At 36.2% G+C, this 14,900-nt stretch overlaps 1 protein-coding gene across 1 annotated transcript in view; it reads left to right on the top strand.

The window, feature by feature from the left end:
- Trhde (TRH-degrading enzyme) overlaps positions 1-14,900 on the top strand; it is a 403,483-nt gene that overhangs the window by 309,035 nt on the left and 79,548 nt on the right. The window contains exons 11-12 of the mRNA NM_146241.3: positions 6,262-6,395; positions 6,507-6,562. Of these exons, the coding sequence (NP_666353.2) occupies positions 6,262-6,395; positions 6,507-6,562 (190 nt within the window). The remainder of the gene's footprint in view (positions 1-6,261; positions 6,396-6,506; positions 6,563-14,900) is intronic.

Raw genomic sequence — 14,900 nt, 5'->3', positions numbered from 1 at the left:
TTGACTACATACATGTACAAAAAGCAAGTATGAACACATACAGGAAAATAACATCAACCTATACCATACCAGATCACAAATGATCAAAGTTAGTATTAACAATAACAGAAACAAAGGAAAGCTTACAAACTTATGGAAACTGAGAATCTGTATACTGAATGAAAATTGGTCAAGACATAAATTAGGAAAGAAATTAGCAGCTTTCTACAATGGAATAAAAATTATTAAAGCACACATCAAAACTTATGAGACACAACAAAGGCAGTTCTAAGAGACAAATTTATAACACTAAGTGCCTACATTAAAAAGAATATACATATCTCATAAATGTAAGTTAAAAGCACACTTGAAAGATCAGAACAAAAATAAGAAATTACAACCTAAAGAATTAGAGGGCAAGAAATAATGAAACATGGCATTGAAATCAAGAAAACAGAAACAAACAAAAAGTACAAAGAAATAATAAAACAAAGAATTGATTCTTTGAGAAATTCACCAAGAATGACAAACCCTTATCCAAATTAATTAAAGGTATACAGAAAATATCTAAATTAACAAAATTAGATATAAAAAGAAGATATAACAACAGATACCAAGGAAGTCCACAGAAACATACAAATAAACTTTAAAATCTGTTGTCAAGCAAATTTGAAAATCTAAAAGAAATGGGTAATTGTTTAAATACATACCACCTATCAATGTTAAATCAAGGGTAAGCCGTTAAAATAGAACTATGAATCCTAATGAAATATAAGCAGGAATTAAAAGTCTTCGAGGAAATAAAATAAAAGAGCCCAGGAACAGATGGTTTTTGTACAGAATTCTACCACAGTGTCAATGAACAGTTAATTCAAATACTCTTCAAATTATTTCACAAATCAGAAACAGAAGGAGCATTGTACAATTTTTACAAGACCACAAAAAAATACCTAAGCCACATAGAGAACAAACAAATAGAATTACATATCAGTTTCTCTTGTGAACATAGATGCAAGAATTCTCAATAAAATATTTTCAAACTGAATCCAAGAACAAATCCAAGACATCATCCACCATGGCCAAGTAGAAGTCATTTCAGAGATGCAGGGATAGTTGAACATTACATAAATAGGATAAGCGTAATCCATCATATAAACAGACTAGAAAACAAAAACCATATGATCATCTCATTAGATTGAGAAAAGCCTTTTGACAAAATATGTTAATAAAAGTCGTGGAGAGACTAGGAATAAAAGCAGTGGCTTAGATTTTTCATTTCTGTGAAGAGACACCATGGCCAAGGCAACCCTTATAAAAGAAAACATTTAATTGGGGCTGGCTTACTTGTTCTGAGGTTCAGTCCATTATCATCCTGGTAGGAAACAAGGCAATGTCCATGCTGTAGGAACTGAGAGTTCTACATCTTCATCTGAAGGCTGCTAGGAGAAGCCTGGCTTCCAGGAATAACTCAAAGCCCACCTCCACAGTGACATACTTCCTTCAACAATTCCACACCTCCTAATAGTGCCACTCTCTGGGACAAACATACTCAAACCACTACATTTCACTCCCTGGTCCCTACAGGCTAGCCATAGCATAATGCAATACATTTTGTCCAACTTCAAAAATCCCAGCTTATAATAGTCTCAACAGTGTTAAGTCTAAAGTCTCTTCTGAGATTCATCCAATCACTTAGCTGCAATCTCCTCTAAAGACAAAAAGCAGATAGCATACCTCCAACATTACAATATATACATTTCCACTCTGAAATGTCATAATGTGGAAATAAGGGACCAAATCAAGCCAAAACAAAAACAAACAAACAAACAAACAAACAAAAACCAAAAAACCAAAAGCAAAAAACAAAAAACCAACCAACCAACCAACCAAACAAACAAACAAACAAAAACCCCTGGGTAAACGCTAAACTCTGCAACTCCATGCATAATATAAAAACTCTTCAGATCTCCGACTCCTTTCAGCTTTGTTGACTAAAAGAAACTTTTCTCTCGTGCTGTTTCCACTCCTCTAGCAGCTTTCATCAGCAGGTATCCCATGGCTCTGATATCTCTAGCATTTTTGGGTATCCAAGGGGATGTAAATTTATACCTTTTTGGTACAATGTCTGGGATCCACACATGATCTTCTCCAAAGGGCTTGGGTCATTTCTCCAGCTTTTCCCTCTGTAGCACTCTAGGCTCTGGTTTACTCCACTCTACTTCTGCTGCTGTTCTTGGTGATCATCCCATTGTAATGGCATCTCCAAGTCTCTGGAGTCTTCTGCTGCATTCAGGCTTCACTAGAAGCCTCTCATAGGCTCTCTTTATGGTGCCAAGCCTCAACGTCTTTGCATGATCCCCTCAGTGCTGAGCAAACAAGTGCAACTGAGGCTGCACCTTTCCCAGTGGCCTTCCACGGCCCCTCACAGTACTAAACCCCCGGTGCTCTCCATGATCCCTTCCTGCCTTCAAAACCAGTACCACCTGGGTGATTCTTACACCTTACCAAGGCCAGCTGCCTCCCGAGGTACAACCTTGGCTATCTCTGGAGCACAGCTTCTTCATGGTCTCAGAAAACACTCCCTAGAAGATTTCACCTCAGTGATGCTGGTCTCTTCTTAATCACAGCTAATTTCTTAGCTCCAGCTCACCAACACCAATTGTCCCATTATGTCCCTTATATTCTTGACTCTAAAGCCAGTATTATGTGGTTGAAGTAGCTGAATTCTGCTGCTTGATGGAGCTGGAACTTGCCTTCCTTCTATTACATCATCACCAACTTTCTGTTTTCCAACTCCGTCACTGTCTAAGGTTGGTTGTCCTGGAACTACTTGCTCTGTAAATTGACCTTGAACTCAGATATTTGCATGCCTCTGTCTCCTGAGGTCTGGGATTAAAGTCATATACCACTATACCTGGACCTAGGGTTTCCTCTACTTGGAACTTTCTCTGTACCAGGCTGACCTTGAACTCAGAGATCTGGTCTCCTTGGCGTCCTTGAATTAAAGGTACCATCATTCCTGGGCCTTAGCTTTTCATGGCCACATATTTCAAAAGTATGTGTCATCCATTTCTGATTGTAGTTCATTCCAGGTTAATAGTCTAAATGAAAACAATAACCAGATAATAGTAATACATAACATGATAAAACTATTCCTTGTTTAACAGCAAATGCAAAAGCAATGCATTTTGCAATCTTGACCCACACTCCATTGCACTTCCTGGCACCCTTTTACTCTTTGAACCATACATTTTGTATTATTTCTTTTTTCTTTCTTTTTTTTGTTATATTTCATCAAAATGCTCTTCATGAGAGTAAGCCACAGTATAGAATCTAAAATGGGTTGTTTTGAGATTTCCTTTTTCAATGCAATTAATTTGACTCTCTTCACCTGAGGTTCAGGCAGACTCTTCAGGGCAAGAGCAAAAGGTGGCCACATTCTACTCCAAAATATCATAAGAACAGTCTCCTGGTCACATACAGAAATTCTTCTTTTCTGAAACCTCTAGAGCCAGGCTTCCGCAGTTCAAATCACCCTCACCAACAGAGTCTTCCCTATTGCTACTAAGATAGACCATTAAGTCCCACTTAAAGCATTCAGCTGTTTTCCAAAACCAAACTTCTACAAAGCAAAATTCACATTCTTCCAAACAAAAGCATGGTCAGGCGTATCACAGCAATACCCTTGTCTCTTTTACCAACTTCTGCCTTAGTTAGTGTTAACACTGCTGTGAAGAGACATTATGACCAAGGCAACATTTCATGAGCCTGCTTACTGGTTCCCGAGTTTCAGTCCATCATCACCATGATGGGAAGTATAGCAGTGTCCAGCCAGGCATGGGACTATAGGAGCTGAGAGTTCTACATCTTGTTCTGACGACTGCTAGGAGAAAAATGGCTTCCATGCAGCTAAAAGGAAAGACTCAGCCCACCCCAAGTGACATACTTCCTCCATAATAGTGCCACTCCCCGGGCCAAGCATATTCAAACTACCACAAACTACCTCAACATGTCAATATAAATGAATTATGGCCAAGTTCATAACAACTTCAAATTCATATTTAACTTAACTGAATTCAGAGTTTTACTATTCTTTGCTTATTAAATGGATATCATTTGTAGAAAACTACCACCAATAGATGAAGCATTGTTGAGTCCACTTCCAGTGCATACATCTAGAAAATATCCCCCACACCTAAGGCTCTAGAAACACTGTGGACAATAGGTAGCAAAAGGAGAAGAGCCAGAACATATGGAGCTTGCTGGAAGATGGTGTATTCTGGGAATACAGAGCTCTTTATATAATGTCTCACTGGCATGACTGCCTATGCGTGTGCTGATCAAGGACAACAATAGACATGCTATTGTGGATGGGAAAGAGGCCAGGAAACTGCAGTCTTACACAAAGAACTACAAGCAACTACGAAATGCGGAGAGCAGAGGCTATCGTCTTCCCTATGGAAGATCACACTAATTGGATACTTGATAATAAATTACCTGCCCTGAGTTCATAAATACAAGTGACATTATACAGAATGAGCAGATTATGGATTTAGGAATATAATCAAGAATATAATGTACATTTCCATTTATGTGTATAATGGCATTTAGTGTAAAAGAGGCCATGCATTTTAAAGAGAGTGAGGAGAGGGGTATATGAGAGACTCTGGGGAAGGAAATGGACGGGGAAATGATGTAATTACACAATAATCTCAAAAACTTAAAGAAATAATTTTTAAAAGTTTTGAATATTTGAAGGCAATCAGGATTACTTAGGGAAAACATTATCTTCAACACTTAAGATTTAATTTTCCCAGTCCAGACATGATTATTTAAAGCCTCTTTCTATTACGTTACTTTAGCTTGTCAAAAATATCTTCTACAAAAAGAAACTTTCTGATGAAAGTGGGAGACGCGTAAATTCATGGGTATAAGAATAAGCCTTTGGAAGGCAGTTTGACAACATGTCATTTAGCAAAACCACAGTAGGTTCTCCCTAGACCCTGTGACCACATCAAACTTAGAGTATAAAGAAAGGGTTAAGTATAAATTTGACTTCAATTACATTTTGTTATTTGTCTGATTTTTGAAAAATTCTAGCCTGTAATATACATTGGATTAATCAGTCTGCATCATACAACCTTTCCCTATGTACTCTACTTGAGAGTAATTTATTTATTTATTTATTTTTATTTTTACTTAATAGGTATTTTCTTCATTTACATTTCCAATGCTATCCCAAAAGTCCCCCATACCCTCCTCCCCATACATTCCTCTCCTAAAGGATTACATGTTTCATTTCTTCTAATGTGTTTATAAAATCTTGATAAAATATTTCTGGTTTTTGAGTCATAGAGATTAAAACATACAAGTATGTTTTCTTTTCTAGTTTTTTTTCATCTGCACCCCAAGCTGTGTCTATGTGTGGATGCAAATATTAATTCAACTTCACTGTGCAAATTCTGTCGTGAATAAATCTTGAAGTGCAACAGAAAAATTATTATAATTGCGAATGATGTTTGTCTTGTGAAAGCCATGATGATAGGTGACTTGACACAAGTGAAGGTAGCTTTATGCCACATTTGAAAGAGTTAAATATTAAATATGTATGAAGTTATGTTTCCTAGCCTCTGTTAATTGAAGTACTTCATGAACAGAGGTTCAGATTTTTTTTTCCTTTATGAAGTAAGCATTGTCTTTGTTTCTAATTCTATGTGGAACTGTTGGAGTCTTGAGCAAATCAGGGTCCCTTGTTTTATCTTTATTGATGGTTTTGCAAAGTCTGTTCGTTATTTGCACTTTTAGGAAAAACCTGAGAAAAACCCAAATATAAGAATGGCTTTCAAATAAATAAGCACTATTTTTTTTTATCACTTTCTCTCTGGTTAGCTAATAGGATATATGTCTCAAGACCTCTTTTGCTCTAGCTGCAAATACACACATACGATCTAATTAACAGCCATGCGAACATAGTGGGGTAATTCTAGATGACATTTGTTTCAAGTATAGAAACTGTGTATAGAATAAAGAGTTGTGTCAAAAACAAAATTGCTAATTATGAAAAACTCACTAATTGATGTAATAATGAGTAACAAAATAAACACTTTCTGTCTTTGCTGTCTTAAATGAGGGGATTAATTAAAGAACGGGTTTCAGTTACACTTTAGGGTGACATTTTCTTCAAGTTCTTAGTAGTGCTGTTTCTGGTTTTTAAAAGACTTTATTCCCTTTTAGCTCTAAAAAAAAATTAAAACTCTGCTTACTGTCAAATGCTACTTGCAGAACATCACAGAATAGCGTACTTAGACAGAGGAAGCTGGATCCTTGGGAACATCAATCAAACCGGCTACTTTAGAGTCAACTATGACCTAAGGAACTGGAGATTACTAATCGATCAGTTAATCAGGAACCACGAGGTACATCCTTGATCTACTCATCCGTTGTCTGTTTGGCAGGGTGAACACCTGTCGTTTTAATGATCAGAATTACCCCCCTCATCCTTTCTTTTTTCCTAACTGGACTCACAGGTACTTTCTGTCAGTAACCGCGCGGCTTTGATCGATGATGCCTTCAGCCTGGCCAGGTATGTTTCACTTGAGATCTCCACACTAAAATCCACAACTGTAAGATTTTTCACATTATCTGTATGATCTATTCTTACTTACATGCTATCCTCTTTCTTATGATATTTTTGTTTGTATCTGAATGCTATTCAGTGGCCCCAAACTCTAAGTCAATAATAGCCACAGGATATTTCCAAGACAGGAGAAGCTTTGTCAATTTTGCTGCAAGCTTAGTTTAAAAACTCTGGAGATTCTTATGATCTCTTCATTAATGAACTCTGCACAATGGCCATTGCTGCCATATAGAACTTTTGATAGAAAATACCTTCAAGAGTTAGCGCTATTATTCCTCACAAATACCAGGATAATTTTAACGTCAAAGCTGTATTTGAATATTATCCATTTGTGAAAAGTTTATGCTGAGAGACAGCAGCAAATATTACACAGCATATCAATTATGTCCCAAAAGATTTGATTGCATTAATTATTAAGTGACTTTCATAATAAGGCTTATAATGTTATTTTTTTTTCTTTTGGTTGTTCAAGATAGGGTTTCTCTGTGTTGCCCTGGCTGTCCTCAAACTTGACGTGATACGAGGCTCTCCAGAGCTCACAGGGATTCATCTGCCTCTGCTTCCTGCGTGCTGACATTAAAGGCGTGCTCCACTGAGATTTTTCTGTACTTTATCATAGTTTGCTAATTTTTTCCTAATCTGTGATTTGTTTATTTATTAATTATTTATGTTTGTCCACATGTGACCACAAGGCTTAGGTTAGTAGAGGGATCAGTTCACTCTTGAGACCTGAAACTGCTTTTACAGTTTATGTGCCCTATCAAATTTCAATTCTTTACATATGTTAAAAACACTCCTTTCCCTGTAGCATTCCAATCCATCAAATGATGAGCTTACACGCTGGGCACTTGATAATTATTTTGATTGAAGTATAGCTGAACTATCAAGCAATGTAAGAGATTGTTGTGGCTGTGTGTGTGTGTGTGTGTGCATGTGTGTGTGTGTTTGTAAATAGGCAATGTCCAAAGGGAGTTCACACGACAAATTCGAGGTACTGTTCTATTCACATAAAGGAAAAAAAAAAAACAATCTACTCTGACTTTCCCCTTCATTATTACCACAAAGCATCACAGGGCCATCAGTATTGTCCTTTCTTATTTGGTTCACCATGAGGTGGCACAATGTGCAGCAGAGAGGACTGTGTCACTCAAGGAGAACATCCAAGAATAACTGATCTCCAGGATCTACAGTGGAGGAAGAAAACCAAAGTGGGACATTGTCCCCTGACCCCCTCACAAGTGCCATGGTACATTTCATATGGTACATGTTACATATATCTCAGAATATAGATAGATAGATAGATAGATAGATAGATAGATAGATAGATAGATAGATAGATAGTGTACTAATTAAGCTAAGCCCTTGGCAAAGGTGAGGACCCTTCCATGATGTTACACCATCTTATTATGGGAAAACTTAGAAGCAGTAGAGATGGACAGAGGCCTGCAGAAACAGTGATATATGAAGATAAAGGTCAAGATGCAGCTTTGGCTCTGCAGAAAATAATGAAGCTCTGAGAGAAAATATGAGGTATATATATATATATATATATATATATATATATATATATATATATAAAATTATTTCACATTTAAGCTTGGAGCGGTCAGTGAGTCATAAAGAGAGTTTGCGTATGGTAGCTGTGATACTTCCTGAGATAGGATCAGAAAGAGAAAAATCTTGAGCACAAAGAATAGAGGGTTAGGAGCAACAACAGCAACAAAAACCTAGTGCTAGCAATTAATTATTAAATATGTAATAAATAGAAACATCTTCCCACTTAGCATAAAATATGAACATCTCTACTTTTAACTGCAGAGTTGCTCTCGGACCCCGCACATACACCTAAGTGTATGGATGTCCATGTCTTATATAAAGTGATATACTATTTACATATAACATGGGCAGAGCATTAAATGAGCTCTAAGTTCTCAGTTACTTATTACCTAATAAAATACAAATACTATACAGACAGTTGAGTATGGAATAATGACCAGGAAAGTATATTTCTGAAGACTTTAAAAGTTTGAAGTATATAGTCATTATTTCTGTAAAAGATGAAACATCCCTAAAATATCATTGAATTCATATTTTCAGTTGGTATTTCAAGAAATGTTTCATTAACAGAGTAAAAGTAAATAAGCAGAGAATAAGATTTATTCCTGCAAATGTGCTCTCTACTTGGACCTAAATGTTGCTTTTATTTAAGTATTCAAATAAATATTTCATATTTTAAAATTCTGTTTATATAAGTTTCTTTCAAACACAATAGTAAGTCAGGTAATCCTTGGCCTCTTTGAAGATAACAGGTGGACAAAGAACAAGTGTTCAACAAACACAAGCAGGTCACAGACAAAGCTGAGGTTTTGGTGAGTGACCTCCTTAGTAAATGAATTCAGTTCCTGTGCTTGCCAGGGCTGCTTGTCCTGGGAGTTAAGAGTGATTAAGTCACTTAGCTATGCTTGGACAGACTCTCTCTCTCTCTCTCTCTCTCTCTCTCTCTCTCTCTCTCTCTGTGTGTGTGTGTCTCTCTCTCTCTCTCTCTCTCTCTCTCTCTCTCTCTCTCTCTCTCTCTCTCTCTGTGTGTGTGTGTGTGTGTGTGTGTGTGTGTGTGTGTAGGGAACGGATTGTTTAGTGTCCCAGCAATGATACATCAGAGATAATACATTCCAATCCAAGTGAATGTATGCAGTTTATGGAATCCCTGTCTGTCTAATCTTCCTTATGTATTTGAATTATTATTCCCTCATTCTGTAAGTGAATGAGTAGAAATATTTAGTCTCTGGCCATCAGTATAGGCTTGTCTGCATTTCCATGGACACTAAGAATGTGCTGTTGTTTCACAGTGGAGTTTTCCAGATTCCTCATTGTTCTTGCAAGATACAGAGGAGAGTGTCCAGTGTCCTGTTTGTGGTTATTGTTGCTTAATTTAATGTCTGGTACAGAATTGCACTAATGTTTGTGTAGTCATAAATTTACTAATCTGGAAATAGTCATGTCATCATTTTTGTGAAATCTATTATTCAACTTTGATGATTTTTAGCTACATTGAAATCTGGCTAGTGTTGTTATGCATTTTGGCAATCCCAGAACTTGAGAGGTTGAAGCTGGAGGATAGATACAGAGTAGCCCTGTCAAAAAAAAAAAAAAAAAAAAAGACATACACCCTTGCAATTCTAATGTAAATAATTTTGAACAACAAAGTGTTAAGTCATAATTTCACTTCATCTACCACCTACTGTTGCTTTATCATGCTCAGAGGTAAAATTTGTAATATTTGACATATATTATACCAGACATTTTCCCTTTCTACACCTTATGCTGTTAAAATTTAAAACCATGAAGATCTATTCTATCCCCTGAGTCATTTATGAAAATAGATTCTGGGAGCTTTCAATAATTTCAGAATCCTTATGATGCAGCCTCTGGTGAGGACCGTGGACTAATTTTCTGTTGTGTTTATTTGGAATTTTATAATGTTGATTCCTATAAGTGGAATTCGAGGCTGGAAAAGCATATATTTGGGGGAAGAGGCAAGAAATATATCGCAAAGTCTTTCTCAGTCAAATTTCACTGTCAACCCCATGTAAAGTCCAGTTTTCTCAAACTCCCCTTTATGGCAAATGTGTAATTATTTAAAAATTGATAACCTGCTAGTTCAAACTTATTTAGAAATTAATTCACAGTTTAAAAAGTTGTGTTTTTTGTTTCTTACACATCTACTATCTGTATCTTCCTTTCTGTGAATTATCACTTAGTACAAGAAAGAAATTGCAAGCATTAAGAATCAAGCAAAAGTATTTTTGTTTGTATATTTTGTATGAGTTTTGAGTATTATTCCTTTTAGTAGCATCTGTTTGCAAAATTTTCTCCACCATTGCACTAAATTTTTGCACTTTATGGTATTTCATCACTAAAGGTCCTTTTTTTTAAATACATAAAGTAAAATATTCTGATTTTCTATATATTACAATTGTTTTTCCATTATCTTCCCACTTACTCTTTCCGTAATCAGTTTGCATATATTAGATGAAAAGAGACATAATTTTATTTTAAATTACTTAATTTTTTTTTACTAATTATTCCATCTTTATTTACTTAAAAATATTCTCTTGAGCCAGGTGTGGTGGCACATGCCTTTAATCCCAGCATCAGGAGGTAGAGGCAGTGGATTTCTGAGTTCGAGGCCAGCCTGGTCTACAAAGTGAGTTCCAGGACAGCCAGGACTATACAGAGAAATCCTGTCTCGAAAAAAAAAAAAAAAAGCCAAAATTCTTTTTCCTGTCTGAAACATCTTTCACCTTCTTAAAAATGGTCAACACCTGTGTTACAACAGAAACCTTAAACAGAAAACAAGTGTGTCAGGCAGAAGATGGAAAAGAACTAATAAAAACCACTTTGCAAGACATTTTATTAAAAAAAAAGAAATGAAATTGGGATATTTGAGTAGACAAATAGTGTAATATTTTCTGCAGTATGGGCCTTTAATTCAAAAGATAGATAGAAGACACTGTTGCCAAAATCCATAATGCTAGAAGCATAGGGCCAGAACAGAGAACAGCAACGAATATACCACCTGTGGAAAGTTTACATAATAAAATAAATCTCTATCTAATCACTTATAAATCAGTATATATATTTCTTGCCTTTTCCCCAAATATATGCCTTAATAGCCTCAAATTCCACTTATAAGAGTCAACTCTATAAAACTCCAAATAAGCACAACAGAAAATTAGTCCAGTTTGATTTCGTTTACATCATCACTTTGATCTTTTATTTATTGGCACCACATTGCTTCATTTAGTTTAGATTTATAATTGTGCATAATAAAAAAGAATCTTTTCTTTTTCAAAAGCTTACCTTTTATATAAATTTGGACTCATTTGGAGAATCCCATAAAGCACAGCGACAGATATACACGGATTTATAAGTGATTAGATAGAGATCTATTTTATTATGTAAACTTTCCACAGGTGGTATATTCATTGCTATTCTCTGTTCTGGTCCCTGTGCTTCTAGCATTATGGATTTTGGCAACAGTGTCTTCTATCTTTATTTTGAATTAAAGGCACATACTGCAGAAAATACTACACCATTTGTCTACTCAAATATTCCAATTTCATTTCCTTTTTCTTAATAGAATGTCTTGCAAAGTGGTTTTTGCTACCTCTTTTCCATCTTCTGCCTGACATGCCTGTTCTCTGTTTAAGGTTTCTTTTGTAACACAGGTGTTAATCATTTCTTCATTTAATGTAGTAAATGGTAGCATGATCTTGAAGAGGCAAAACTGCTCTGGGAACCAACAGGGTGTAATGGCTTTCCCTACTTTCAGAGATACGTGTTTACATATGGTGTGCTGCCCTTTCTTAATGGAATGGGAAAAGGACAGGCTTAGAAAACTCTGCGGGAAACACCCAGTCTGGCTGGACTTTAGTTATGACCTTGCACCTCAGCTTTTGAGATGACAAAAAACTCTCAGGTGTGCAGGGATTTGAAAAGCCTGAACAAGGATCTTGAATCCCTCTGAATCCCTCTGCTATCCACTGCTTTGTGAATTCAGATTGCACAAGTTTGTCTTTTGGTATAAACACTTTTCACAGCTATGCTTAAAATGTGATAGGGCATCTATTTATAGATGGATAGATAGATAGATAGATAGATAGATAGATAGATAGATAGATAGATAGATAGATAGATAGATAGAAAGACAGAATTACTCTGTGTAACAGCTCTGACTGTCCTGGAACTCACTTTATAGACAATGCTAACCATGAACTCACAGATATCTACCTGCCTCTGCCTCCCAAAGGCAGGAAGGAAAGGTATGTGAGACCATACCTGGGTAGGGTCATTAATAATGACAAGCTACATGCAGTTTATTGTATTTACTAGCCACTGAGAGAAGGGTAGTTCCCTAGCTCTTTCAGTAGACTCTTTGGAGGGAAGCATTCACGTACGATTATACTGTTAGTAATTTCCTATTAATCCACTGGTTTGTGTGTGCAAAAGAATTAAAAAAATTTAAATCCTAGAAGTGATAAAATTGTTGATTGCAAAACAAGGTTTATTGTTAGCTATATGCTTCCAGTCCTCTTCATTGAATAAAAGTTTCTGAAATTACTTTACCAGTATTCCCCCAGCCTTTTTCCTAGTGGAAACTTTCACATACTATGATTAGTGGGTCCGAGTGAATCTTTTCTTTTCCTGAGCTTTGTGGTCATCCCCAAAAGATCACATCTTTCACATCCCCAGGCTGGGGACTCTAATTATCTATTTGTCATCTGCAGCTGCAAATGTACATCTTGAGACACAGGAGAGAGTCGCCTTGAAGTCTGCTTGTTCAGACCTTTCTGCATGCAATTATTTAAAAAAAAACTATATCTAAAGGGTCTCTAAATTAGGCTTAGTTTTTGCAACACTTCACTACAGATAAATGTTAAAAATAGTCTGAAAGCATTTTCAGGACATTTTACTGTAACGAGCTCAGAATCTTCCACTTTCTTTCTACTATAGACCAGTAGAAAGTTAGACTGTATTTCTGGAATTTTCCAGCAGCTCTGTTCTATTCTTCCTGGCAAATGTTGGTTAGCTCAAGGTTACAGAATGGGTTAGCATATCCCTTTGAGCTGTCTGTAGAAACTTGTTGAGGGTAGAGTCACCGATGTTGTCCTTGGGATAGGAATTATGAGTGGTATTGTACTTGGCACTTCTGAGAAAGAGCCATCTCCAGAGGTATAAAGGGTGGGTGGCAGAGTGGCTCTTGAGGATGGTATCTTTCTCATAGATTTTTTTATATCACGTAGCATTAAATCAGAAGCAGATTTGTAACCTTCCCACGCCTAATTTGTGTTTCAGCTCTGTAGGAGAGAATGTTTTAATATTAATGTCTAATGCCTGCAAGTGTTGAGTAGAAAGCAGAAGAGAGGGGTTTTGACATCACTTCTAGATTTGATTCATTTTCATAGCAAACAACTTGTTCTCAAGTTAAAAAAAAATTGGGTAAATGTCTGATAGGTCACATTACTTTTTCATTTAAGCATACTTTTGTGATAATCAGTAGTCTGAGTTTCCAAACTGTACTACAATTATATTTGAATAAGTCTGTGTATTTGTGTTCTTCAGTAGCTCATGAATTAAACGTTATAATTTTATATAACATCCTTTCTCTAGCTATTCCCTGTGTAGTTGTACTCCCTGGATTTACATGACACAAACTCTCAATTTCACTGATTCTGTAAGTGTTTTGAAACCTAATTCTGGTAGTTCATAGGTTTCATAGAGTCTTTTGGAAATTCTCAAGAATTTGAAATACATATCTTTTTATGTGATTTATTTAGGTATATCTGCCCCAAATGATCATTCATAGCACATTTACTTGAATAGATCTGTAAGATGATACCTTAAAGATAAATTTTACTAGAAAGGAAAGGTCAGTTTTGTCTAAGCAAGCTTCTTGAAATGGGAATTTTTAATTAGTTCTTTTGTAGTTTTTAAAGATTATAATATAATCACATCATTTTCTCTTTCCATTTCCTATCTTCAAACATTTATGCCTCTTTGCCCTCTTTCAAATTAATGAACTATTTTTTCAATAATTGTTGTTGCAGTGTTTGTGAGTGTGTGTGTGTGTGTGTGTGTGTGTGTGTGTGTGTGTGTGTGTGTTCTTAAACACATAAATCCAACCAGTTCAGTTACTACAACGTTACTTGTACGTATATGTTTTCGGGACTGACCACTTCATATTGGATAACCAATTGGTGTCCTATTTGCTGAGGAAGGGTGTTGCTCCTGTCCTCAGCATTCTTTAGTTGCATGTAGGTTTTGGTGGAAGGTTGAACCCTTCTTAGCTTTCCTCAATCCACTTAAGGATGTCTTTGGGGTCCACCTGATTCAGCTAATGATTAGACTTTATGGGTGTAGCTCCTGACATTCCTAGATGACACACTCACAAGAAACTCCCTGTTGTTCCTCTGGCTCTTACACTCCTTCTGCACTCTTCTATGCAATGATCCCTGAGCCTTACATGGAGTAGTTGTGTATCCACTGGGACTGTGCTCCACAACTCTACAATTTGGTTGGCTGTGGTTTTCTGTAATGACCTCTGTCTGTTGCAAAGAGAACTTTCTTCATGAAAGGTGAGAACTACACGTATCTGTGGGTGTAGGAAAAACTATTGACAATGTAACTAGAGATTGTAGTTTTTTTTTTTTTTAATAAAGTTGTCATTGTAGGTTCTCCTTCCATGACTTCAGGGAAGACCCATGACTTCACTAGCCCTGGATAG

The sequence above is a fragment of the Mus musculus genome, chromosome 10, assembly GCF_000001635.26.
Source record: "Mus musculus strain C57BL/6J chromosome 10, GRCm38.p6 C57BL/6J".
Taxonomy (NCBI): Eukaryota; Metazoa; Chordata; class Mammalia; order Rodentia; family Muridae; genus Mus; species Mus musculus.
The sequence above is the reverse complement of the archived record's forward strand: the minus strand, read 5'-3'. Positions and strand labels throughout refer to the sequence as shown.